A 26146-nucleotide genomic window follows, 5' to 3' on the forward strand; every position below is an offset into this window, starting at 1 on the left:
CCCAAATAGCTCTGGTGATCCTACAGCACCTACCGAATAGTCAAGGCCTCATAAGGAACACCATCTACAGCCCAGACTCCTATATGAGGCAGGAGCAGCCATTACCAGCAGCCCCTCCATCTACCCAGAACAGACAAGTCCTAGCTATCTAATGATTAAAGAGCAGGGCTGTGTAACTGAATGACATATGGGGCAATTTGTCTATTAATTAAAATATTCCTAAACTGCCCTATATCTGTTGATATTAGAGCAGGATACAGCAATAACGTAACTAATGAACCCTGTACCTGTATGTGTGAATATGGAAAAGCTAAGGCTGTATATACATGTGTACCTAGAAGGATCCATGGACCCCGTTTGCAAGATTCTTTGTTTACACGAGGACGCATACGAACAGGTTATACGTAACTGGCCAGATGATGGTGATGTGTATGCGAGCCTTGAGCTATCGGATTGCAGAGCTGTGCATGCATTTGTGTGGTCATTTGCAACTGTGTCGGTAGGTGCTGCAGTTGTATTTCGGCCACACACAATGATGCAGCCGCATGCCCGGGCTGGAAAGTCCGGTGGATAGTTAGCAAAAAATATACATCGAGTGAGTCTGCAGCATATAAATAATCTATGCAAATAATGTTTGTGACTGCTGGGTGTTGCGCCTGTTTTGCGCGAACGTGTTGTGCGCCCATTTCTCCTGATACCTGTGTGCATGGCGATGCGCGCCTGTGCGCGTGTTCTCAGCGTTGGGCCGTGCACGTGTGGGCGTGCATGCAGCGTTGGAGCCGTTACTTCTGCAAAGGAGGTGGGCGCGCAAGTGTGGCCGGGGTTGCACGGGATGGCTGTGCGCGTCTCTGCAGATGCGTGCGTGTGTGTGCGAGGGTGCATGTCTCAGGGTGTGCGGTTGGCACACGCTTCCCGGCCCGTCCTTTTCCCGCCTGCCCGCCCGAGGGCTCCTGCACGGGCGTGTCGGGACTCGGGCTTGGGGCGCTGGCTCGGCGGTTGCTTGCTGCGCGTGGAGAGCTTTTTGCTGCTTTCCCGTCCCGTCCAGGCCGAGAAGAATCCGCCTCCGCTGTGGTCGCCGGTCGCGGCGCGCTGCCTCGTGCGCCCTCCGCCCCGCGGCTCGGTCGCCAGCTGCCCCATCGCGGGAGCAGCCGCGATGAGTGGAGGGGCGGGCTGCGGGGGCCGCACGTGCCCGCCGGGCCCGGCCTGACCCCACCCTTGCCCCCTCCCTTCCCCCCGGAGAAAGATTACCCTGCCCTGATAGAGTCGCAGCAGCCTCTGCTTGCAACTTCAGCAAGCCGGGTGGGGGGTTCAAAAGTTGCAAAGGAAAGAGGGTGTGTACATAAGACAGGGAGGCAGAGAGAGAGAGAGATCTTTGCCAGCCTCCTTCTTTTTCTTCCCAGCGCTCTCGGATGGGGGGTGGAGGAGGAGGAGGACCTGCCCGCATGGAGCTCCGAGGACAACCGTGGAGCCCGTTGCTACCTTCACCGACGACGACTAACCCTCGACGCCTCTTCGAAAACCAGCTGCCCTGCTGAAGGAACGAGAAGGGTGGGGAAGAGAGAGGGAGAGAGAGAGAGAGAGAGAGGGCAGGCCCGAGGTGCTCGCTGCAGTTTGGGCTTGCAAATCTTTGCAACGAGCTGTCGAAAAAACAAAAACACCTCCCTCTCCAATCCAAGGCGATCAATGAGGTCCTAAAAGAGCAGGGGAAAGTGACAGGAGTAGAGAGAAAAAGCGCAAATCGACGACAACAGCAGCAGCAGCAGCAAGCAGCGAAGAGACAACCTACCCCCATCCCCACCCTACTAGCCCTTAAACAAGAAGAACCAGCTGGTAGACAGACTAAAACTTCAGCAGCCAAGATGGGACAAACTCTGCTTCTTTGGTTCTGCCCCCTGCTTCTCCTCAGTCTCTGGGGCCAAAGGTAAGACCGTCTCCTTTTGGTTTTCTCTGGCTTCCCCGCTTTCCAAACCCTCTCCACTCGTTGGCGAGGCCTTTACCACGCAGCCCGGAATTGACAGCCTTTCCAAGCTCCAATGCCCCCAGCATACGCACCATGCTAAGAGGAGATTAATTACATATCCCCTCCTAATGCAGCCCCTCGAAACCCCCAAGGGCTTGGAGGAGATGTCACTTGGGAGCCGTTTCTATAATTACAACTCTCCCAGGAATGCAGTGTCGAAGCAGATTTGTCTCTTTTACGAGTGGTTCTAGTCATCAGGATTATTTCACGCCTCCTCTCTCTCCCACCCCCCAGCACCTTATAATCCGGGCTGTCATCTCCCTCTACAGACATATTCTCTCACCCCATCCGTAATGGTGAAATTCTTGCCAATGGGCATTTGCTTTGACATGAAAACATTTTGGGGAAGAGCCTCCATTCCTCTGTCACTTTTTGAGTTCTGGGTTAGGGGTCTGTGCCTCTTCTCCTGGAAGTGGTGCTAGAGAAATTGAGGGATCGGGCTACTGGATGTCTGCTCTCATTTACCAGTCGTAATTCCCGCTTTGGAGCTGGGAATTTAAGAGTCCCAATGCCATGTATAGAGCAAAATCCATTGGTTTTATCCTCTGGGTAGGATTGACACTATCTACGACTAGAACAAAACACCAGTTTGCTTGAGGCAATGGGTAGCTCTTTTTGATCGCACTGAATTCATTCATTTGAGACTCTCAGAAATTTGGCAGTCTTTTCTCTGAGTGGGCCTTACTCATTTTCCAGCACAGGATCCTTCTGGTGTGCAGGAGCAGGTGAAAATCTCATTGTTTCCCAAAAGTCAGTTGTACTACACTTAGCTAAGCTTTAATAAAGAGTGTTGTATAGGATATAAACCCAGTAATCTGTCCTGCTCTGTGTTATCATAGGTTGTGTTATATTACGATGGTAGTCTATTAGGGACCTTACTTTTTTCTCTTCTTTCTTGATTGGGTAACCTGTTAGGGTGCATTGGATCCTTCTGTAGTCCCAAGCTTTCAGCTGAATGGCTTTTGGTTTCATTGCATCTACCCAATTTAGTAATTTTATGTGGAAGTGCTGCAGAACCAAGCAACCCCCCCCCCCCAATTATCTGACTGGAGTTTAAGCACATGGTTTGAGTTCTAAGTTTGGGCGTGAGAAATTTTGTTCAAATCCCTGGCTTAGTCATGAAGATCACTGGGTGGCTTTGAGTTTCTATCCCACCTCGCTGTCCCTTTTCCCTTCTGTATAGGTTTATATTGATGATCAACTGGGATTGCCCGTGTTGAGATTTTTGGGAATGGGAAAATGCGTATGTGGGAATAGAAAGTGAATAAATAATTACCCACAAGGACCAGTATGTGGGTGGCATTTGTGTTAACCCAAAATAGGTTTAACAGTGAAGTTGTCAGCAGAAAATGAACATCCATTCATAGAAGAAGAGGAAATTTGGAGGATATAATCACCAATATCTATTCTAGCAATGGGAAGGAAGCAACGTTCAAAGCATATGGGATGGGTGATCATTACTTTTCCAGTTTAGGGAGAGAATTTGGGGTCTAGTGGAGAAACTGGATTTCTGTGTTCACTTCTGGAGTCCTGGCTGTTGTATCATTCTGGCGGATTAGCAGCCACATTGTTCCTTTTTGTGAATCATTTAAACAGAGGAGAAAAATGTTTATGTACTTTGTGTTTCTCAAAGACCCCGTGGGATTGGAAGCATTTTCTCATATATACACATGCCTATATAAAAGGGTGGGGGGAGGTGATGATTTCATTAATTAATCAATCAATCAGCATCATGTTTGGAAAAGGCTTGGGGATGCTTGGATGAAAGGCATGCGCCAAGGCATGCAGAAGGCTGCTCTCATTAGGGAGAAATGCCGCGCTGTTCTGAGCTGCCTTGTTATGAAAGACACACAATGTCTTAATCGTTTTCTTCGAAGGGCAGGTCCCTTCCTTGAGGGCTAGAGCCTGATCCGTGCCAAAGAGCAGAAACGCCTCCCCTCTGAGTTTGGGGCCTGGTTGTTTTGGGGCTCAGAGTGAGCCTTGCATTTGGCACAGACTCTGACACCGGCTCTTCCTGGGAGCCCTTGAGCCAGTCCCTTCCCTCTGGATAAATAATATGCAAGGTAACTGTCTCACTCAGGCTCCTGTACGTGGGTGCAAGGAAGGAGTCATCTCTTGGAATGGGTTTTGGGGGAAGTGAGCGCTTCCTAACACCCTGGGCCACACATCCCTCTGCACATGAGTGATCTTGCAAATTCTGCTATCAGCTGAGAGTCAGGCAGTGGATCCTAGATTTCTGGTTGTGATGTTAGATTTCAAAAGGAAATACTACTGATCAAGAGGTTGTGGTTAGAAGGGGCACAGACACAAAGTAGAAACAGGGCATGTTTTAACAGTGCAGCGGACTGGCCTCATAATTATTAGAGTGTCATGCCCAGTTAAAGCTGGTGGGGACACCTAGGATACAGTCACTTCCCTCCTGGGAGTGTGAATTGATAAGAATAAGTGCATTGCTCATTTTTGTTTAGCCTTAGTCCTGTTCTCTCTTGGATATCAGATTACCATGCTACATTTGGGTGGGTGGGGGCACATAGGAGGTACAACCAGTGAAATAAGGGAATAATGAATGGATTATAGTAGCCTTTTCCAGTCTTTTGTTTGGGACCACAACTCCCATAATTCCATGTTGGTGGGGGCTGATGGATCCAATAATGACAGGACAAACTTAGTTTTCCTATGCGCTTTCCGGGCACTGCCTGCTCTTTAAATCTCTGTGTCTGAGCATTTTCTTTTTGCTCTTGAGATTTCCCCATGGAAACCTGCTCTTTACGGCTGAATTGGAGCAAACGGCAGTCCACTGAAAACACAAATTGACGTTTGTTGTGCATTGGTTTTAAAGAGTGGGTTTTTGCAGGGAAAGAAGAGCTCTTGGATATGGAGCGCTAAAGTTTGGGCCTGTGCCTGGAAAACATGGGGCAAAAGGTAAGTGTGGATAAGCCCCTGGTTGAAGGGAGGCCTGCTCTGAGAGCACATCCAGTCTGGGTGCTTGAAAATAGTCAAATGCACCTGATTCAGATTAAAACGTGGATACTTTTTAAAAATTGTTACTTGCTGTCATTTGCCTTGGGAACAGGGTGAATTGTCCTGTCTTTGCCCACTTTTTCTTTTTCCTGGTAGGGTTTTTCTGCCATGCCAGCAGAGGCGGTGAAAAGCAGAAATGCCTCAGAACTTTTGCTTGCGATGGCAGCGCTGTGCTGGGAATTCACCTGCTGCATTTCTGCCTTTTGCCACACAGGTGTTGAAGGTAGAAAAAAATTTGGCATCTCTGCCAGCCGTTACAGTCTGCAGCCCAGAGGCAATGATCAAGGCTTGGGAGCCTACATGTTGCTAGAGCTTGTGAGGGAGGTGGTGGTGGGGAAGACCTTCTCCTAAACACCTCGAGGGTCTAGCATCCAGGTAGGAGAATCTACTGTCTCGGATGAGTATAGGTGGTCAAATCACATGTTCTCAAACAAACTTCTGATTTTGTTTTGTGATGATGCTGGAACATTTCTCATTTATTTTGAATTGTGGGGAAGCTACGACACCTGTTTGAACTTTAGGTCACCTCAAGAAGTGGAAGACTCAGGCTTGTCTGTGCATAATTAGCCTGGAAAAGAGGAGACTGAAAGGAGATAGGATAGCCATCTTCCAGTATCTTCTTGTTTTCTCATCTTCTTGTTTTCTCTTGCTCCGGAGGGTAGGACTCGAACCAATGGATTCAAGTTATAAGAAAGGAAATTCTGGCTAAACATCAGGAAAAACCTTGTGACAGTAAGAGCTGTTTGACAATGGAATGGTCTCCCTTGGGAAGTGTGGACTCTCCTTCCTTGGAGGTTTTTAAGCAGAGGTCAGATGGCCACCTGCCATGGATGTTTTAGTTGAGATTCCTGCATTGCAGGGGGTTGGACTAGATGATCCTCAGGGATCCCTTCCAACTCCACGATTCTATGATTCTGTACCTTTAAAGCACATTGGAAACACATTTTCCACCCTTTAGGCTTTTGGGTACTGTAGTTTATCTCTCCAGTAATCCTTAAGAAACTACAGTGCCCAAATTTCCTTGTGGGAGGAAATGTCATTTGAATGTACTTGAAGCGCGTAATGTGCACTCAGCCTCCTGTTTCTTAAGGTTACCTCAGTTCAAACAGGTATTACGGCTCCCTCTCTCCTTCCCCCATTTCGGGATAAATGGGAAATGTTCCTCATTTCATCATTGTGTGCTACTATCTGCCTCCTGATTGAATCTCCCCCCATCACAAAACATTTGTGTTGAGAGTCTGGGGAAGGGTTAATAATTATATATACTTCCTTCCCCCCTCCCGTCTCCATTTTGCTTTGTTTTGTTTGTAATAGTTATTTTTGGGTTAGTTTTTTTCTCTCCACCCCCTACTGCCACCCCTCCAAAAAATATAATTTATTACAGTTGGAACTTGTATTAATTAAAGCAGTAGCAACCACAGCCTGTGACCTGCGGGCCTTTCACTGTGAAATCGTGTTTCAACTCATTTAGTGCTATAGAGTGAGAGGGTGGGGGGAGCACAGGTCAATCAGATTCAAAGAGCAGACATGGTAAACTGCCCTTCTCGACACTTCCATCTTTCCTCTCCCCAAACTCTGTGGGTCTTTTTGCCGGGATCCACCCCACCCCCAATAAAAGTCCTTGTGCTTTTTGGGCCAGACAAGAACATGTGCATGTGGTGTGTGTGTTGTAATGTCTATTTGGGGAGGGAGAATGAAGAAAGGGGGATTAAGGAAGTCTTGCTTCTGCGGGGGTGGGGATGATCTCCGCAGGGGTGTAGGAGCGATGTCAGTGTATGTCGGTTATTTGGATGGCAGGATGTGAGGGGGAGGAAAGGACACCGGTTCGGGTGAGACTTGGATAGCACAAGAAACTTGCCTGCCAAATGGGATAAATGAAAAAGCCTACAGTCAGTTCCTAAGACTGCCAGACACTTGCTTCTCAACACTAAAACAGTGGAAGGATGCTTAAGGCTAGGGTAGGTGGGGAATGATAGTGGCAGTGGCGGATCTTGGGGTCTCAAGGTTCAGCAGCACCCCATGTGATACTAAAATTCAGCACCCCTCAACCTCTTGCCCTTCATTCTAAATCATATTTGAGATGCCCCCTGGGGCCCGGAGGCTCTGTACCCAGTGTGATTGAACCAGTCTCGCTCCCCTCTATCAGACAGTGGGTTGGGCTCTCAGAATCCAACCCAACCATCCCTTGGCCATCATGAGCCACCCCAAGTGAGTGGAATGGGTTCTGTTCAATGAAGATATCAAGGCAGCATCTGCTTGACACTCTCCACCAGGATGTAGCTGCAAAGGGAGCGAGAAGGCCTGTTGCATTTACCGGTAATCCATGGGGAATTTGCCAATGTGAAGGTCTGGAAAAATGCATTTCAGATCTATTATAAGAAACACTTAGAGGAGAACTGAGGCACAGTGGCATGTAAGGCAAACCACTGGGTGGGGGCGGGGGGGCGAGAGAGAGAATTGGTTATGTACATTCAAGGATTAATGTCTACAGAGTGTGTTTCTGCTTAGTGTCTGCTTATGCAATTGTATGGGTAGAACAGACAATGTGATGGACTTGTTGTCGGCATCCCTCTGTCTTGAGAGACAATGGATTGTGTCTCCAGGGGGGTGAAGCCAGGGGGCAAGCAGCACTGAAGTGACCTTCCTGGGCCACAAGCCTGGGTAGTGTGTAGGGAGGTTCTAGGCTGCCCAGACAACAAGACCCGCTCACTGATGTGGCCCAATGGAAAGCAGAGCAATATGTTTGGCACCAGCTTGGCTGCAGGAGTTGCCAGTAAGGAGGCATACAGTATGTATATGTGTGTGTATTTTATGTGGGTGAGGTGTGTGTGTGTGTGTGTGCAAGCAAGCAGTGTTGGACTGTGGTTGTGTGGGTGTAAAAGGGAGTATGGTGAGTGAGGAGCTTGAGTTCACGATTCTAACAGGTCTTCTCGAATGCACCTACTTTCTGATCTTGTGTTTGCTCTTACAGTGTTCTGCGGTTCCCACATTACAGATGTGTTAAAGGGCCAGAGGGTCCAGTGATGCCCAAGAGCCAGTGTGGTGTAGTGATTAGAGTGTCTTACTAGGATATGAGAGACCAGGGTTCAGATCCCTACTTGTCCATGAAGCTCACTGGGTGACCTTGGGCCAGTCACTGCTGCTCAGCCTTCACAGGGTTGTTGTGGGGACTAAATGAGGAAGGGGAGAACCTTGTACAAGGACTAGCGCTCCATGGAAAAAAGGTGCGATATAAATGCATGAAATAAGTAATATACAGAGCTGGTGATAGGGATGCGACTTGAACCTGGGGCCCATGGATCGAAGTACAAATTTCTTTCCACTAGACAAATTGGATGATCTTTTTATTACTTTGGGGTGGGGAAATATGGAGTGGAACGTTCCCTGAGTAATATTCTCTGTGGGGTGCTACATGCAGCCAGGAGTAGGAGCTGGAAGAGGCATAAACTGCCCCAATATATTTGCAAAACTAGTGACTGTTCTTAAGCATGGTCAGATGCAAATAAGGTCCATGGATTTCAGATTCTTTCATAGAATCTTAGAATTCTAGAGTTAGAAGGGACCACAAGGATCAAATGGTCTAACCCCCTTCAATGCAGGAATCTTTGCATAGATACATATAAGATTGTAGTCAAAGTGTGGATTGGTTTCCAGGGGACAACTAGTAATTATCCCAGGTTTTTCACAGTTCCCATGGCAAGAGGGTAAGCCTACATGGATGAAGTACAGATTCCAACCTGTGTTAATGATTGTCTCAGTACAGAAGCAGAGGATGTTAGCTTTTCCCAATTAGTTAAACAAGGGTGTGATCCTGTGTACATGGCGTCTGATGCCTGGTAATCAGATTTCAACACTATCTGGATGTGTTGGGGTGACATATTGCAGATTTGCTACTGCATTTCCTTTTTATAAGACAGGAGGGTGGAGCTTATTTCGTGTGTGGTCCCGGGTAAAGTATGAAGTCAACCATTTGCCTTTTCTTGGCAGCTTAGCCTCAGGTCTCCTTAAGTCGCAGTGCACTGGTTTGATATATGCTGAATCTTGACTGTTGCAATAAATGAGACCTGACTGTGTCTGAAGAAAAACGTCATTGGGCTGCTGTTAAAAATCTCGAACGGGTCAAAAGGTACCTGCTTTTCTATTTGGTGCCTGCTGTTCTGTGAGAGTGACACACCTATGATACCTGGTAGACCGACAGCATGGGGGATGCTTCACCTGCATATCCTTAACAGTGCTTACAAATCAAGGAAGAGGTGGGGAAGGGTTGAAGGAATGTTAGGTTGTTTAGCACCAGCGTAGGCATTGGAGTCATATAAAAAAAGAGCAATCCTGTACTTCAGTTTTGCTGGCTGCTAAGACATAGGATTTGGCAGAACTCCTGCTGTGCTGACAAAACAGGAGCTACATTGACAGAGCACTGCAAATCTGCTCTGCCAGTGAGACCGTGCTGGTAGAAGTACTGAAACAGGGGAGTTGTGGGCTGGATGGGGTTGGCACAGGGGAGGAGCAAACTTGAACTGTCGCCTCAAGACCATGATCACACCCCTATTGATGGTGCAACCTTACACCCCACAGACCTGGAGTAAGAAATCTCCTTCCTATTAACTAATGGGAGGGGTTTTTGGTTTCTGTTTTTTAAGCTGCCCAGATACTCATGGCCACCCCATCATGTTGTCACAGTGGAGCATGGGATATGGATATATGCCACAGGAAGTACAGTAGTACCTTTGGATATGCACACCTCTGGTTGCGTATCCTTCAGGATGCAAATGCGGCAAACCTGGAAGTATTTTTCCAGGTTTTGCCGCATGCGCAGAAGCGCTCTACCACGACATGTGCAGAAGCGGCACCTCCGGTTGTGAATTCCTTGGGATCTGACCGGAGCTCCGGAACGGATCCTGTGCGCAACCAGAGGTATCACTATATATAAACCTCGCACAAAGAGACCACAACTCTGATGATAGGATATGTGTCCCTATGATAGAATTTGTCCCTATGCCATAGACATTTAAAGCCCACAAGGGGGAACGCTCGTGAGTGGAAGCTCTGGAGAAAGGACGCTTGATGCACAAAGGGAACATTTTGCACTAAACAACCCACCTCCAGAACATGCTTCGGAACTTGAGCGCATTGTGAACGGGTCTTTGCTTAGAACGCTCACAGGCACCTCATCTTGGGACTTCAGACACCAACTTCCAGCACATGGGTGTAGCCGGGGTGGGGTGGGGTGCAGCTGTCTCCCCAAATCAAGTAAATAAATAAAAATACTGAACCAACTGACCAATTACATCAGAGATAATTTGGTACCCCCCCACCTAACATAATGCCCGCCCCCCTAAAATAAACCCTGGCTATGCCCATGACCCAACAGTGACTTCTGCACCTGGTGAGGCCAGGAGACAGCAGTCCACACAGGTAAACACAGGGAAAGGGGATCAGGTGCTTTAACAGATAACTACTGCAACTGCCTCTCATATATCTGAGCTCTATTGCTGTTCTTCCCCAACAGTGAGGGGTGATGTTTCCCCCATACAGGGAAAATGGCCACCCCCATATGCAGATAAGCCCACTGTTGACAAAGGCGAGACTGTTAGGATATTTCCGTTCCACCTTAAAAAGGGGACAGGCTGTTGTGAGTCACAGCCTACGTATTTCCTGCTCACAGGAAGTTTCTGTTTGTCTATTGCTTTCGTTTCTCTCTCTGTGCCTGAGACATCGAAGCAGGCAGTCATGTTTTCTGTTTTTCTGACCAACGCTGAATAAAGTTATAAATATGCTCTCCTGAGTGCATCTTTCGCTGTGCGAACTCTGCTGATAAGAGCGTGCACCAGCTCTGGAATGTGGCAAGCTATTTCTGGAAGCTCGTGTCGCTAATTGACTGATACTGTATCTACGTGAGATCGATGGATCGTCCGGAATCGACGTGGGGTCATGATGGCCTTTGTCTCCCTGGCAGTATCCCAACAGAGACACTCTACCCAACCAATGCCACTGCTGTTTACAGGGATGCTAAGAGCATGACAGCTTTTCTTATGCTGTTCCGCAATTTTCTGCATTTGTATATTTCCCTGGCCTCGGCAAGTCTAGGACGGGGGCTATTCTGCTCTCAAAGTAGCAGCAGCATATCTCCCGCTCCCGTGTACCTTCACAGGAGGCGTCTTCACAGGAGGAAAGCATGACTTCATTAGCTGAGGGGAAATAAAGGATTGGCAGCTGGTTGGAAGTGGGGTACTCTCCATCATGCAGAGGACACACCTGTGCACTGAATGGGAAACTAAGGTGGTGTACACATTAGTGGCATAAAACTCAGCTATGCCGTTCCTTTTCCTCAGTTCATAATGAAGCTGGCATGATGGGAAGATGCATCTAAAGGTAACATTTTCATAAGAAACAAAAGGATAGATACAGGATAGATGGTGGATTGTAACTAATGCCATTTGTGTACTGCTTCCCAAATCAGCAGTGGGAGAGTGCTGGATCCAGAATAAACAGAAGTGTGATCTACAGCCCAAAGGCTTATCTGCACTTGCCTTTCCTCTGCTCTTTCCAGGCACTGTCCATGATTTAAAGCTCCGTGTTCAAGCTCCTCTTCCCTCCCCCCAAAAAACTTTTTCCATAGAAACCCACTCTTTAGAGCTCAGTTGAAGCAAACGTCAATCCACGGAAAACCTGAATTGACAGTTGCTCCAGTCCAGCTTGAAAGAGTGGGTTTTCATGCAGGAAACCTGGGAATGGGGGAACACACACTTGGATATTATGGCGTGTTAAAGCACAGACCTGTGCCTGGAAAGAGCAGGGCAAAAGGTAAGTGTGGATAAACATGAGTTGTGACTTGCAAAGGTTTCCATAGCTAAACCTGAGAATGTTATGGTTGCTGACGAGGCTGAGAATTATTTTGGATGGTGACTGTGCCAGGTTTGAAGGGCTGCTGGGCAAGATGCCCTTAGGGGGCAGGGTGTCCCACTGATGATGCTTTTTTAGCCCCTCCCACCATTATCACAACCCCCCACCCCTACTCTGCCACCATCCCTGTCTGTCTTGTCTGACTCTTCTTTCCCTTCTGCCTTGGTCACTCATTCTACAAGTGTTGGTGGCAGAAAGGCTGATACTAACTAGCCCACTTACTAAAGCAGGCATGGGTAATCACTGGCCTCTAGGCCAAATGGGACCACCAGAGGTCCTAATTTGGCCTGCAAGGGGCGTTTTTGTCCATACAGTCACTCAGCAGACCCAGACCTGCTTAGCTTCAGCAAGGTGGTGGGTTCATGTATCTTCTGACCATACCCTGGGACAAAGCAAGTGGAGGGCTCTGCTCTCTCTCCTTCCACTCGCCATTGCTTGGATGCGCAGAGAAGGCAGGTGAGCAGGCTGCCCCAGTGAAAGGAGGAGGACTAGGAGGTTCTAGAGAGTGGACAAGTATATGGGCTTCAGCAGATGTCCATTGAAACCTACTACTCCTGACGCCAGCCCTGAGTTGAGTTCAGATGGGCCCAGGTGACCTTTGTATGCAGAGAGCTGCCAGGTAAGCACTAAGGTGTTATGGTGATAGGAGAAACTTGAGCTGCCAATTGTCTGACTGCCAATAGAGTTTTCTGAAGGTGTGGGGAACCTTTTGAGGTCAGGTATTGGTACAGCTGCCAGATTCAGCAGAACAGGTGTGGGGAACCTTTGGCCCTCAGACTACATCTCCCATCATCCTTGGCCATTGGCCTTGCTGGCTGGGGCTGATGGGAGATGTAGTTCAGCAACATCTGTAGGTCCACAGGCTCCCGATACGTGGAGTTTAAGGAAGAGTCACGTTGTGTAGAGAGAAGATACACAGCATGATGTACAAAGGTGGAAACCTCCCTCTTACACAACTATTAAATGCACAGCAACCCAGTCATCTGCAGAAGCTGGTAGCCCTGACCTCAGCACCAAGAGAATGGTGGCAGGGTGTGGAAAAATGCTCTACAGGAATCTGAGATCGTCACTCATCCTTACGCAACACATGCTCACCATCTTGCTATGCTTTTGCTGCTACATGGTTAGAAAAGTGACACAGAATCTCCCAGGCAGCTGCCACCTGCATTATGCAGATTGTGGCTGGCTGGCAATTTTGATCATATGTATGAGCTTATTCTCTAAGACAGGCTTGCATGGCTTGTGCTAGCCTTGTCTCGGCTAAACAGAAATGGTGTAGTCCTGATCTAAAACAGATGATTTGTAGACAAATATGAGTGATGGCCGTGATCTGAGCAAGAGGAAATTCTCCGGCTGGGAGAACAGGCCAGTTTCTATTGCTGATGTGAAACCCATGACCCAGCTGGTGTGGAGAACTCAGTACCTCACTCCTCCACCTTTGATCAAGCACTGTCATTAGTGAGTTATAAGCACCTTTTGCATCTCCCCTCAAATTGAGTCATTAGAGGCTCGAGTCGGGAGTCCCTGTTTTTTAAAACCGCCAAAGGGAGCACTTTGCCGTGTAATTAAAGCCTTCTTGTCTATTAACCTGCGTCTCTCTCGCTCCCTCTGTTCACCTGGACTGGTAACTCGCTAGGCTGTTCACAGATCGAGGTGGTTGTGGGAGGGCTGGGAATATTGAGACACAGGAGCATGGGCTGGTTCTCTCCCCCTTTGACAAATCATAAATGAGGATCTGAATCAAACTGCAAAGCTGATTGCTGTGTTGACAAGAAAAAAGCAGAGAGTTATTTATAGGAAACAATATCCTGGCACTGTGTATGTCACAGTAAATGTACAGTACAGTTCTTAACTTATAAAGTCCTGGACAACTTAGGACCAGGTGATCTGAAAAAATGCCTTTCCCCATACTGAGCTGCCCATTCACTGAGATCTTGGGAGGGCCCCCTGTTAGCTATGCTGCAACCTACAGAAGCTCATCTCTCACAACTTGGAGGAGGGCCTTCTCCATGATGGCCCCTAGTCGGTGAAATGAACTCCCCACCAAGATATGGAAGGCACCTGCTGTGGTGAGCTTCTGCCAGCTGTTAAAAATCTGTTTACTTAAGTTTTCTCTCATCTCTATAAACAGTTGAACAGTTCATGGCTACTGTATTCAATATGTGTTATTTTTATAGGATTGTTTCTATTACGTACGGAATTGTTTTTTGAATTATTGATTTATTATATTTGTTTGTCACTTTTCTCACAGAGGGACCCAAAGCAACTTACATAAAAACCAGATAAGGACATCCAATGGGGAAAAAAATCTAAAAACACAACTAAATGAATTTGCATGGCATTATTTTATTGTACACCATCTTGATGTTATTTTAATGGAAGGCAATATAGAAATATTTTAAAGAAATAAATACAGTCCAAAATGCAGAGATCATGGACAATTCTGAGGGAACACCTTCCAGTTCATAGAATCACAGAATTGGAAGGAACCACAAGGGTCATCTAGTCCAACCTCCTTCAATGCAGGAATCTTTTGCCCGGTATGGGATGCAAACCCACAATGCTGAGATTAAAAGTCTCATGCTTTACTGACTGAGCTATCTGAAACATCTGTAGCTATTAAACATCTAAGTCATCAAATTAGAAGAACATAAATGAAAGTTCTGCCTGATACAGACATCTAATAAGATTCCCTTCTGTGCAACATGGAAATGCCCCTGAGACACTCACCTGGTGCCAAGTTTGCTTTCAGTCTGCTGCCAGGCACAAACATTTTTTTTTTTTTGTCTGGACTTTTAATAAGAAATAGTAACTTGCTGTATGATATTTATAACTCTTTTGTTTAATATTTATGCTGCCTTTTTTTTTTTACTCATCCCATATTGTGTGAATATGGCAAATTATGGGCAAATTATGCCTGAGAATTCTGATTTAGACCTTAGCATTTGGACAATAACCTAATGGATAATTGCCAGCAACATTCAACACAAGTGGTTTGGGAATCTGGTCTTTAGATAAATTCAGCTTGCTTTCCTTTCTTTCTTTCTTTCTTTCTTTCTTTCTTAAAAAAGAGGTAAATATGTAGTTATCTAGCTTTTATGATAACAAAACTTCAAAACTGGGTGGCTGTGCAAGGCTTCCAGTGATGATGGTGGACTTGTTCAATTTGCTTATGGAAGTTAAGAAGTAAAGAGTTCTTAACTATGTTAACTCTATTTTAACTCTGTTGGTTATCTTTGTAGCCCTTTCTATATTGACCCAGAGTACTTGTCTGGAATTCAGCATAGTGCTAAGTGGGGTATGCTTCCGGAGAATGAGGTCCACTCACATAATGACACTTTTTCACCATTTGCTGATTTAGGGCATTGGGGGTGGGGTGAGGGGGGGGAGTCCCATTGCAGGAACAGGCCTCATTACACACATGCAACAACTTAGTTGAATCGTGCCCTTTGTCTCAAAAAGGTAGAAACTTATATGGATTACTTTCTTCCTTTCATTTTGTAAGGATTACTTTCTAAAAACTCAGGGTAAAAGAATATTCATAAGGGGCAAGGAAAAGTCTGTTTATAGAATGCAAATACAAAACAAGGTAGTTCAGTAGGGTATTTTCCATAAAAAATGCACTATACACTGGAAACTTCATAACCAACATGGAAGCAGTTTGGCTAGTGAAATACAAATTGAACATACTTATGTAGCTTCAACCTGGGATGTTCTAGCTCTAAGAACAATCACGATTTGGAAGCAGCTTTCAAGGGAGATTGCAAAGTTTCCCTTGCTAAAAGGTTTCCTTTTTTCCTCTGCAGTTTGCAGTATCAGCTCCAGAGATAGTTGCAGCAGTGGGTGTTGCCCATCCTGGATGTTGACATTCGCTTTCTAAGAAAAAATGTTAGCTTTTAAGGTCACTTTGGTGCCACGTGGTGATGGCACCACTGACTTGTCTGTTTTCTTCCCAGCTCCTTATCCAATGAGATTCTGGGCCTGAAGTTGCCATTGGAACCTGTGCTTAATGCCAACACGGTGTGCCTGACCTTGCCTGGTCTGACACGACGACAACTGGAGGTGTGCGTGCGGAATCCTGACGTGACGGCTTCTGCCATTCAAGGCATCCAGATCGCCATCCACGAGTGCCAACACCAGTTCCGCGATCAGCGCTGGAATTGCTCGAGCCTGGAGACCAAGAACAAGATCCCCTATGAAAGCATCATCTTCAGCAGAGGTTAGAGTTCTCTTCCTGCCATTGGCTCTGTGAAAGCTCTGAGCAGGCAAAAGTGATCACATCCTTGTGGGCGCTTGGCTGGTTAAAAATCTGAGAGCAATGAAAGAAATGATGGAATGGGGATTTGTTGAATCTGGTACCATGTTTCTGGGTTTTAAGGCAAGCTCATGAACACCTGTGATACAGAGGTTTCCACATGTGCTTTATTGTGAAATGGAAATCTGATAGTTTGATCACATTGAAAAATAATCTTTTAGATTTGGACAGAGGTGGGCTGACATCTGTTTGTTTGTTTGTTTGTTTGACTACAATTTAGTGGTTGGATTTACAATTCAGGGGTGTGTTCTTGGGAACTATCTGTTTACATTAAACTGAATTGGTCTTGTGGATGTTCTTCTGTTTCTGAACCTGCCTTGCTGGATTTCATCAAGGTTCAGCATTCTTTGCAAGAATCCCAGCTGCTAGAAGGCACTTGAATAAACCAGAATCCTGTTATGCCACAGCAAGCTTCAATGTGCTTGTGACAGTTTTGAGGAGCAGTGGCCCTGCCTAACTCTAGCTGATTGGTAGAGCTATATGGAGGGGGATGAGATGAATCATAGAAGCCTAAAGGTGTTCAGCACTATCACTCTTTCTTTAGCCTCAAGACATACCAAACCCATTCTTAGCTACAAAGCAATATGAAAGCTTTGTTCAGAATATTGCTTAGCAGAGGACAAAGGTAAGAAGACCTTAGGAATTTCAGATTGTTATCAAATGGAAAGCCCTAAGGAAATATTTCGCTACTAACTGAATGAAACAATTTCCACCCACAGGCTTTCACTAGTGGGTGGAACTTACTGCTGCATAATATTATGCATAGTCTGAGAATTCAAGATAAAAAGGAGTGCAGAAGGACTATTTGCTTTGCATGCACACTGTTGACACTAATCACCCAAAGGAGGGAGACTTTGTTTGCTGTGTGCTCACCGTGTATTGATTCAGAATGGTGCTTGGCATCCAAACATTGGCATAAACCCCACCTCAGGAAGCCTCATCCTGAGCTTGGCAACGTTGTCTTGAGATGTGGCCAAAACTATGTCACACGGAAGTCATGTTTAGGTCCACCATTTGATTCAAAATGGCAACCAGCATCCAAACATCAACAGTGAGCTCTACCTCCACCTCTGAAACACTTATTCCAACTTGTTTGGTGACAATATCTCAAGAGGTGTCCAATGCATAGAAAACAAACAGACAAACCACTTCCCAAAATATACAGTACAGGGCTGTCCAACCAGTAGATCACTATCTACCAGTAGATCCCCGGCTGATTCTGGCAGATCGCAGGATCCTTATTGTGTACAAAAAGTTACTGGGGAAAAGCTAAAAAACTCTTTGCAATCCTCCCCCCAAAAAGCTCAGCAACTCTGGGCAATCCACCCTCCCCACGCACGCTCCTCCTCCCTCCAGTGACAATGGGTAGATCACTGCCAGGTTTTTTTTAATACTGGGATTAGATCACAGTCTCTTGGGAGTTGGACATGCCTGATATAGTAGATTGGTTCTAAACTGTCATGGCTCCCCCAAGGAATCCTGGCAATGTTACATTTCTGCAGGTTCTGATACTTGTCTCTTAGGGATCCCTATCCCTGAACACCCCCCGCCCCAATTCCCCACTTTCTCTCAAAAGAAGAAACGACTGTCAGCTGAAGACTGTAACCCTATACACATTTATCTGGGCTCAAGGCCTGTTGGGCTTACTTCATAGTAAATGTGCTATAGGCTTGTGCTGTAAATTCTCTAATCCATTGTCACTGTGCAGGCCCTGCCCCAGTCTGTTGTAAAAGCTGGGCAGCATCCTCTATTCTGATTTACCCTCCATTGTCCAGTGCCATTGCCCTCCAGAAAGCTTATGAAGCTATTCCTCCTAATGATCAGGACCATACAAAGCTACTAAGTTTTTGCCCTTTTCTGTTGCTTTTGCCTGAATCGTGGAACAAGAATTTGACTCCTCAATCGAAATAGAGCCTGTTTGAGGGGAATTCCATAACGTTCCCTGGACCTTGACAAGGATGTGTGTGTGCAGAGTGATGGCAAGGGGCAGATACACGAGTCCCTTGTCACCTGCATTAATGCTGCTTGTAAGGGGGAGGGTGAATTGTGTCTCGCTGCGTCTCACCTGGGAATTTCTGTTGCTTACGAGGATGGTTCTTGGTAACCTAAAGTGACAGATCCCTTGAATCTTTCATGCCTCTTCCCACATCCGCTGCCATCAGCTCAGCCATGCGTGCTCCTCACTTTAAATAATTTGTAGATCACTCCATTCCTCCCTATACCAGTCCCTGATCTTTTACGCCTCATCATCTCTTCCAACCAAGTGAGAGAGAGAAAGAGAGGGAGGGAGGGAGAGAGAAAGCCTCATCAGTCTCTCAAGGCTGAAGAACTGGCTGCAGAAAACCCGTCTCCTTCCAACCCTGGCTCAGCTAGGTGGACTGAACTGAATGGATGCCCAAGTTCTGGTAACAAGACCTTCTGAAGACTTGGTAGAAGGTAGATGTGAAGCAGTTTTGTGGTGTGGGAACAAAGATGTTTGATATAAATGCTTGTGTCTTGCCAGATCCAATAAAATAAGGGTGCATCTTGATTATTATTTCTCCCTGGTAAACTGTTGCAGAAAAATCACAATAGAAGCTGATACACTGCATACTGCACATCATGGAAATTTTTTTGGGCCATTCTTAATGCATTGCTTCCTGGATCCCCCAACTTCTATTTACGCCAAGCATTTCCTTAATTCAACCTGTCATGCATACTACTTCTGGACAGAACTCTGTCTCTCTCTCTTTCTCCTTCCTTCCTTCCTTCCTTCGATAACCCCCAAAGGGGGTGGGGGTGCTAAACGAAGCTTCTGCAGGGCTGGTCCACCCATGAGGCAAGGTGAAGTGACTGCCTCAGGTGGCAGAATCCACAGGGGCAGCAGATCCCAATGTAGATCTTTATTCAGGGCTGGTCCACCCATGAGGCAAGGTGAGGTGACTGCCTCAGATGGCGGGATCCACTGAGGGAGCAGATCCCAATGTTAGTCTTTCTTTCCCCCTTTGTTCCTGATGTAGATCCTCCCCTACCTCTTTTTCCCTGTTGGGAAGGGAAGCACCATTTTGGGGGCTGCCTCAGGTGCTAAAATGTATTGGGCCAACCCTGAGCCTCTAAGTATGATCTGTGGAGGAGAAATGGTGGACAGAGGAAGGGTTAAGCATTCCCTCCTTCTACCATTTCTCCATTCTAAATTCCACTTCCCTCAGCCTTTCTTTCTTTCTTCTTTTAAATGGTACTGCGGCTGTTGCACATTTGCATGTAGCATATAGCTAACCTTTTACATTCCAATGTTTGGGGGTGAGGAATAAAGTATAGTTGCATTCTGACCTCAGATGCTATTGTCAGCAAGAGGACCATGTGGTCCCAATGAAATTTGGCCAGATTCTTCCAGCCTGGAGAGTCACAGCTTGGAAAGTTTTGGCAGCTCTAGGGTCTGTAATGTTAAGAAAGGTCCCCTTTAGACAGCAGCAGTGCAGTCATATTGGGGAAGCATCTAAGAACAACTAAAGAAAGCTGAATGGTGTGTGAACAAACCAGTATGAATCCACCAACGAAGTTAATGTTGAAGAATCATTGCTTTGACACTGGTGATCTTTGCTTCTTTCAGTACACTGACATTAGTTCGCCTGTCTTTCCAAGTGATGTGTACAATTTTTGGGAGACACCATTGATGGAATCTTTCGAGGAGTTGGGAGATGGTATTTATAAGTGGTCCATGTTTTGCAAGTGTACAGTAAAGTTGGTAGTACAATGGCTTTCTAAACAAGCATTTTGGTTTCCCTGTGAATGTCCCGGTCCTCAAACACTCTGCGCTTCAATTGGAGAAAAGCCTTTACCAAAGGTGTTGTGGACTTTGAAGAAACACAAACTCAGGGCGAAAAGGAGAAACGAGCTAAGAGGAAGGCACTTTTGGCAAACCCTCACCGTGATCAACTCCCACATGGAAACCTATGTCCCCACGGTGGAAGGACGTGTGGATCCAGAATTGGCCTCCACAGTCACGGACTCACTGTTAAGACTGTTTTCATGAAAGACAATCTTACTCAGCTATGAGTGATCTCCAAAGAGAAAGAAAGAGATGAATCTACCACTAATGTACTGTTATTGTGCCAATGGTATGTTGCAGAAAACCACCAGTCTAGCGGGTCCCTCAAGTTCTACGTCTTTTGGTGCACATCACTTGGCATGATATTGAAGATCATTAGCTGGACATGGGTTTGACACAAGCTTAGTCGGGATAGTGAAAGAATGGATTCCCTCGTATGTGGGAGTAGAGGACAGGAAGATCAGTCAAAATATTCTGTTCTCTTTCTCCCTGTCTACCTTAGATTTGTCAGTTATTCAACTGTATAATGTTTGTTTTTAGGAAGGCCATGAGGAGATGAATAATCCTCCTATTGCTTTCTTCCTTTTCCCCAGCCTGGGGGAGCTTATGATTAATTCTCCTCCTCTTAACATTTCTACCTTTTCTCATAAGAAACTAACAATTTCCAGCTCCCAGCTATACTTCTATCTGATTAAGGTACTTAAAACATTACTGCTATTAAATCCTGTCCAGAGAATCTGTTTAATAGTTCCTTGATTTCTTGGGCTCTTGCCAGTGCCAGTTTAAATGTTACATTACTCTCTACAGAGCAGGATCCCAGCCAACCAAGGCCTTCTCTGCAGCATCCTAAATTTTGAATCTTCCCAAAGCGCCCACCAGCTGCCTGCAAATGGGATTAGGCTCCCTCAAAATTCTCTGAAAATCAGGACATGGTGGCTGTTACCACACAACTTAGGAGCAATGGCTATCTTTCCAAGCCCAGTGTAGCTGTGGAAGTTGGTAATAAAGCCAGTGCACTGACAATCACAATGCTTTCTGGGAGGCACAAAGATAGGACATGGTAGAATGGAAGAGTTTGTAACATGCAATGTGTGCTTATGAGACCTTTCCTGTGTGGGATGGAAGCAAGTGTAAAAGGATGCGCAAGTGAGTGACACTTACTCACAAATGTATCTTCACACAAGACAATGGAACCATAGAATATGCACAACCCACTTGTATATATATATCTTGTTAGCACCTCATTTTCACATGCAAACCAACCTTTGTGTCAGGAGGGGGGTGTCATTTGTCTGTGTCCATCTTTGTTAAAACTGTCAGGTCAAAAAGAGTGCCATTAGGCTGAGTTGAGGGGCTCCCAAAATGTGTTTCAGCACAGGGCTTGTCCTTGATTCTCATTGTTAGGCTATTCCCCCCCTGAGCTCTTTTGCAGTCTTATAATGTTAAAACTTCTACCTAGCCATGGATCCAGAATTCACTGGTTCTCAGCCTCAATGCCTTATCTGTAAAATGGTTTGATTATGACTTACATATATCTCAAGTTTGTTATGATGCGAAAGAAATTGACCATTAGCAGTGTTTAGGCATATACAGTGGTACCTCAGGTTACAGACGCTTCAGGTTACAGACACTTTGGTTACAGACTCCACTAACCCAGAAATAGTACCTCGGGTTAAGAACTTTGCTTCAGGATGAGAACAGAAATCGTGTGGTGGCGGCAGCAGGAGGCCTCAATAGCTAAAGTGGTACCTCAGGTTAAGAACAGACCTCCAGAACGAATTAAGTTCTTAACCCGAGGTACCACTGTATAGATAACAGTGGGTGGGATTCACCTAAGCAGCTGCATAGCTTGCATAATGGGACTCCCCTCCCCCTGCATGCCCCCAAGGCCCCTGAAATTGGCTTGGAGAAAGGGCATGCTGAGGGAGGAGAGGGGAACGCTTTTGCAGATGGAAAAATTGGAAGAGCAACATTGAATTCCACCTAGGAAGTCCTGCAAAGAGGAGGCTGTCTCTTACCTCCCTAGCACAGCCCTCTGCAGCTAGAGCGATCAAGGTCTCAGGGGCTGCTTTGGAAGATGGAGGGAGGCAAGTTAAGATCCGCAGCAGAGAGCTCAAGGTCTGGCGTGTTGCCAGTCCCTGGCGGGTTCACCTGCAGTTTAATTAGGGAACGAGGGAGATGGGGCAGAGGAGAGGGAAAGGGAGGCATGTTTCAACTGGCTGGCCGCATAGCCTTTGGAGGAGTTGGGAAGGGGGAAGCAGTAGGCAGCAGCACTTGGGACATGGCAGACTCTCCCTGCACCCTGGGCAGGAAATCATCCAAGTTTTGACATTGCCAGAGGAACCGTGGAACTAACTGAGGAGCCCTCGGTTACTAGGGCACACTGCAGTCAGTTCAGATGCTGTATACCAAGAGGAACTCCATTGGAGAGACGTTTTAGCAATTAGTTGTAGAGGAACAGAAAATCAGATTTACCTTTGCGTGCTCAAAACTTTATCATATAGCAACATCTCATTATTTTGCAGGATTTATGCAGCTATGGGTGTGTAGTTTTTCCTCTGCATTTTTGTAACTCTGTGGGAACTTCCAGCAGTATTATATTCTCTTGTAATTGTCGTACGTTGTGTCAACAAGATGTTCACAGTATGAATTTCCTTACCTACATATTTAGCAGACAAAAAACACTTGCAAAAACAGCCTCTCCTAGCAGGCTGTTCATGTTGGTGAAGCTCCTTTACAGCCCATTGCAAAGTGAGGATCTCTTGGAAACGGGATGGTGGCAGATGGCCTGCTGTATTCTGTGAAAGAGACATGTGCAATGTTGTCTAAATTCTGCTGTGCTGGCAGATGACAGTGCTATGCCTATGCAGTTATGCCATTTTGCACTTGCAATACAAAATGCAGGTGTAAGGAGCAAACAATGGGCCAAACAGGCATGAGAAGATATGTGAAGCTGAGACCTGGTTCTGAGCTCCCTCAAAAGTTGGTTCCAGCATGTTGTAGTGACACTTATGCTCTATATGCCCACTGCAAAAATGTACTGGAGGATAGGATTGTGATTCATTCGGGAGCAAATCATGCACAGGAGTATACATGTAAAGGAATTCAGCTTGTATATTAAGCTGCATGGCATGTATGTGATGTTGTAGCATGGGGCTACATCAATCCACCCCCATGTCTAGAAGGTCGCAGTTACCCAAGTGAGAACTTGGTGGAGATTTTCCACAGGCATTTGGTTGAGCACTGGGAGTGCAGGATGCTTGACTAGATGCGCCACTGGCCTGATCCATCAGGTGCTTCTTGTGTTCTTAAGGGGAGCACTTTTGCACAAACATCCAAGGCAATGATAAATATGAAAAGAGCAAATGAATGACACTTGTCCTCCCTCAGAATGTTACAGGTCCTCCTGCTGCAGAGATGAACTGTTAAACCCAGGCTGCATTCGGGGCTGCAGGAACAGAGCAAGGTAAGCAAGAGAAGACCTTGGTCAGGAAAGTGGCGCCTATGCTTCAGAGTATGACTCCTGAATATCCTATATACCCCTCTCCCTTGAGCAGCCCAAGAAGTCCTGAACACTCAAAAGCACCCAGGAGCACAAAGTCTCCCTTTGCAATGTGGCTCAAAGTGTACTAGCTTAACAGCCCACTCTTGCTCCGAAAGGTTGTGGCTGTGTCTCCCAGACAGGGCAACAATGCACTCTGCAGGCCAGGGAGTTTTTGCAGACCACAACCCTCTTCTCTCTGTAGATCAGTTCCTGCAATGTCCCGAGAAAGGCTATAGGGAACACAACCACGTTTAGTGGACACTGACCCCTCCACTCCACCCAAACACTAATGACACTTTTTTTTTTTGTAGGAGCCGACTTGGGGATACATGAAGCAGAACAAACTTTAGCCAGAGACAGAGCTCCATGGCAGCTTCCTGCACAGGATAGATGACTATTGTCTCAGGGATTGCATTATATTTCCCAAGAGGTGACATCAGGGGGAACTGCTGATGGGAGAGTGGGGAGTGGGACTGGATGGCTGGCAACTTTAATGTGCCAGCTGCACATGGACACCCAGTCACAGGAATTGCTTCTTGGCAGCTGTTGCTCCTTCTTAGATACTATCTCCACCTCTGTGGAGATGGTCCTTCTACACTCCTAGAGGCAAAGATGTTTCTGCAACCAATGCCCAGCATGCTGTGTAGACCACAAGCGAGGCCTATATCAGCAGTGACCTGTGGGGAACTGGCTGTTCCAGTGAGGGGTTTCCACCTTTTTTTCCACCCCCAGACTTCCTGTCTCTTGGAAGTGGGCTGTAGGATTGTAGCAGGTGGCAGACGTACCCAGTGTGGAGGTTTAGTGGTGGGGGAAGCTGCCCTCTGCTGCTAGGCTGCCTGCCAGCCATCTAGTCCTCAAGAGGCATAGAGGTCCTGCGCAAATAAAAAAACCCATGTTTATGAGATGTTGTTAGAACTCCCTCCGTTGTTGATGCTGCTCAATAAAAGCGATGACTGTTTCAACTGCCTGTCTCTGTTTCCTGTTGGTCAGCTGATAGGTAAGCTGCACTTCTCAGCAATTCTGCATTTCAGACATCTTCAGGATGGGACATGCAGCAGGGGGAGACAGTATGTCCTGTGCTGCAGCTCCACCTGAACATTTTGTCTCCTTTTCCCATCTAAACTTATTGTTGCCAACAGGTTGCCCAAAGATGGACTTTAGTGGCTTGTAGTCACTACGTTTCCATTTTAGAAGTATGAGGGACAAACTCACCCGCTTCTGTTTCCTATTGTTTTACTCTTTCCCACTGAATTTCCAGCCTGTTCAAGGTACTGTCTCTTTACTGTGAGTTGCTGCTGATGTGTTCATTCTTCCCTGTCTCTTTGTCTCCTGTTCCTTTCTCTTCCAAAATGCTTGTTTCTTTCACACTGAAACCAACAGAAGTGCACTGTGTACAGATTTGTGTACATCATATGTGCAACCTTTGGGACCACTGTGGGACTTGACCTCTCGTTCTAGAGGACCTGTTCATGCAGGCTTCTTGCCCACTGAGCTACAATGTAGGGTAGCTGTTGTGAAAGGAATAACACTCCTTCCTTTTAATTCTGGCCTTGACTATTGTCCTGTCCAAAAGTGTTGTTTTTTGGGTTGTTTGCTGCTGACTATATCTAGAACTGTAGCCCTGAAACTAATCACACCCTCTCCTGGTGGTCACCTCAAAACTACTGTGACCTGATCACAATTCTCCCAGTGTATAATTTTGTTCGTGAGATAACTTTTATAGGGTTTGTTTAGTAACAAATAATCATTGCAATAATCATTGCGTATCAATGTTCAGTAGTAATAATAGCAGAATGTGTCACACGTAAAACAACAACAGTCCTGTATGCATTGCAATAAGTATTCCCGAAGAAGCTAATAAAGATCACTACCCTTCAGTTAACTTCCTCAGTTTCGACATAGGTGGTTTTCACCTTGCCTTTCCTGAGAGAATGCAAAACCTCCCCCCTTCCACATTTACTTTGATATTCCCTTTTGTTTTTTGTTCAAACCACCCCATGGCCTCTTTGATCATCGTTTGTGCAATACTGTCTGTGGCAGCCTTTGAACAACTTACTGAGCACCTATCATCCCACAACTACAGCACTTGCTCTCTGCACTTCCTTTCCTTGGAAGGGATGAAAATCCTGGTTTAATTGTTAAATAAATAACAATGTTGTGTTTGGGCTTCTGGGACTGAGAGGTCCTAGCATACTGTTGATAGCAAATATTTATTTCCTCCTTCCAGAGCTCTTGGGAAAGACGTGCATATGGTTCAGAGAAAGTTTCCCATCCAGGCAGCTTACAGGACCAGACCTGCATAGCTTCAGTAGAGAACTGTGTCACATGCCTAGTTCAGATAATTCAATCAAAAGGAAAGGAAAATAATTCACAGCTCAAGGATGGTGGAATAGGCAGGACAGTGAATGCTGAAATTAGAAAGTTTGGACATAAACTGAAGCTCAGAAATTTAGGAAGCTGTAGCTGGGAACAGAGATAGAGAAACCCGAGAGAGAGGGAGCATGATGGTGGGAGCTAGGAATATTTGGGTGCAGA

The 26146-nt window shown here is 46.2% G+C and overlaps 1 protein-coding gene across 1 annotated transcript in view; it reads left to right on the top strand.

Moving 5' to 3' along the window:
• Positions 1-1264: 1264 nt before the first annotated feature.
• WNT10A (Wnt family member 10A) overlaps positions 1265-26146 on the top strand; it is a 44769-nt gene continuing 19887 nt past the window's right edge. The window contains exons 1-2 of the mRNA XM_080976603.1: positions 1265-1921; positions 15901-16163. Coding sequence (XP_080832729.1) covers positions 1860-1921; positions 15901-16163 — 325 coding nt within the window. The 5' untranslated portion in view covers positions 1265-1859. The remainder of the gene's footprint in view (positions 1922-15900; positions 16164-26146) is intronic.

The sequence above is a fragment of the Podarcis pityusensis genome (genome assembly GCF_964106645.2).
Source record: "Podarcis pityusensis genome assembly, chromosome: 1".
Taxonomy (NCBI): Eukaryota; Metazoa; Chordata; class Lepidosauria; order Squamata; family Lacertidae; genus Podarcis; species Podarcis pityusensis.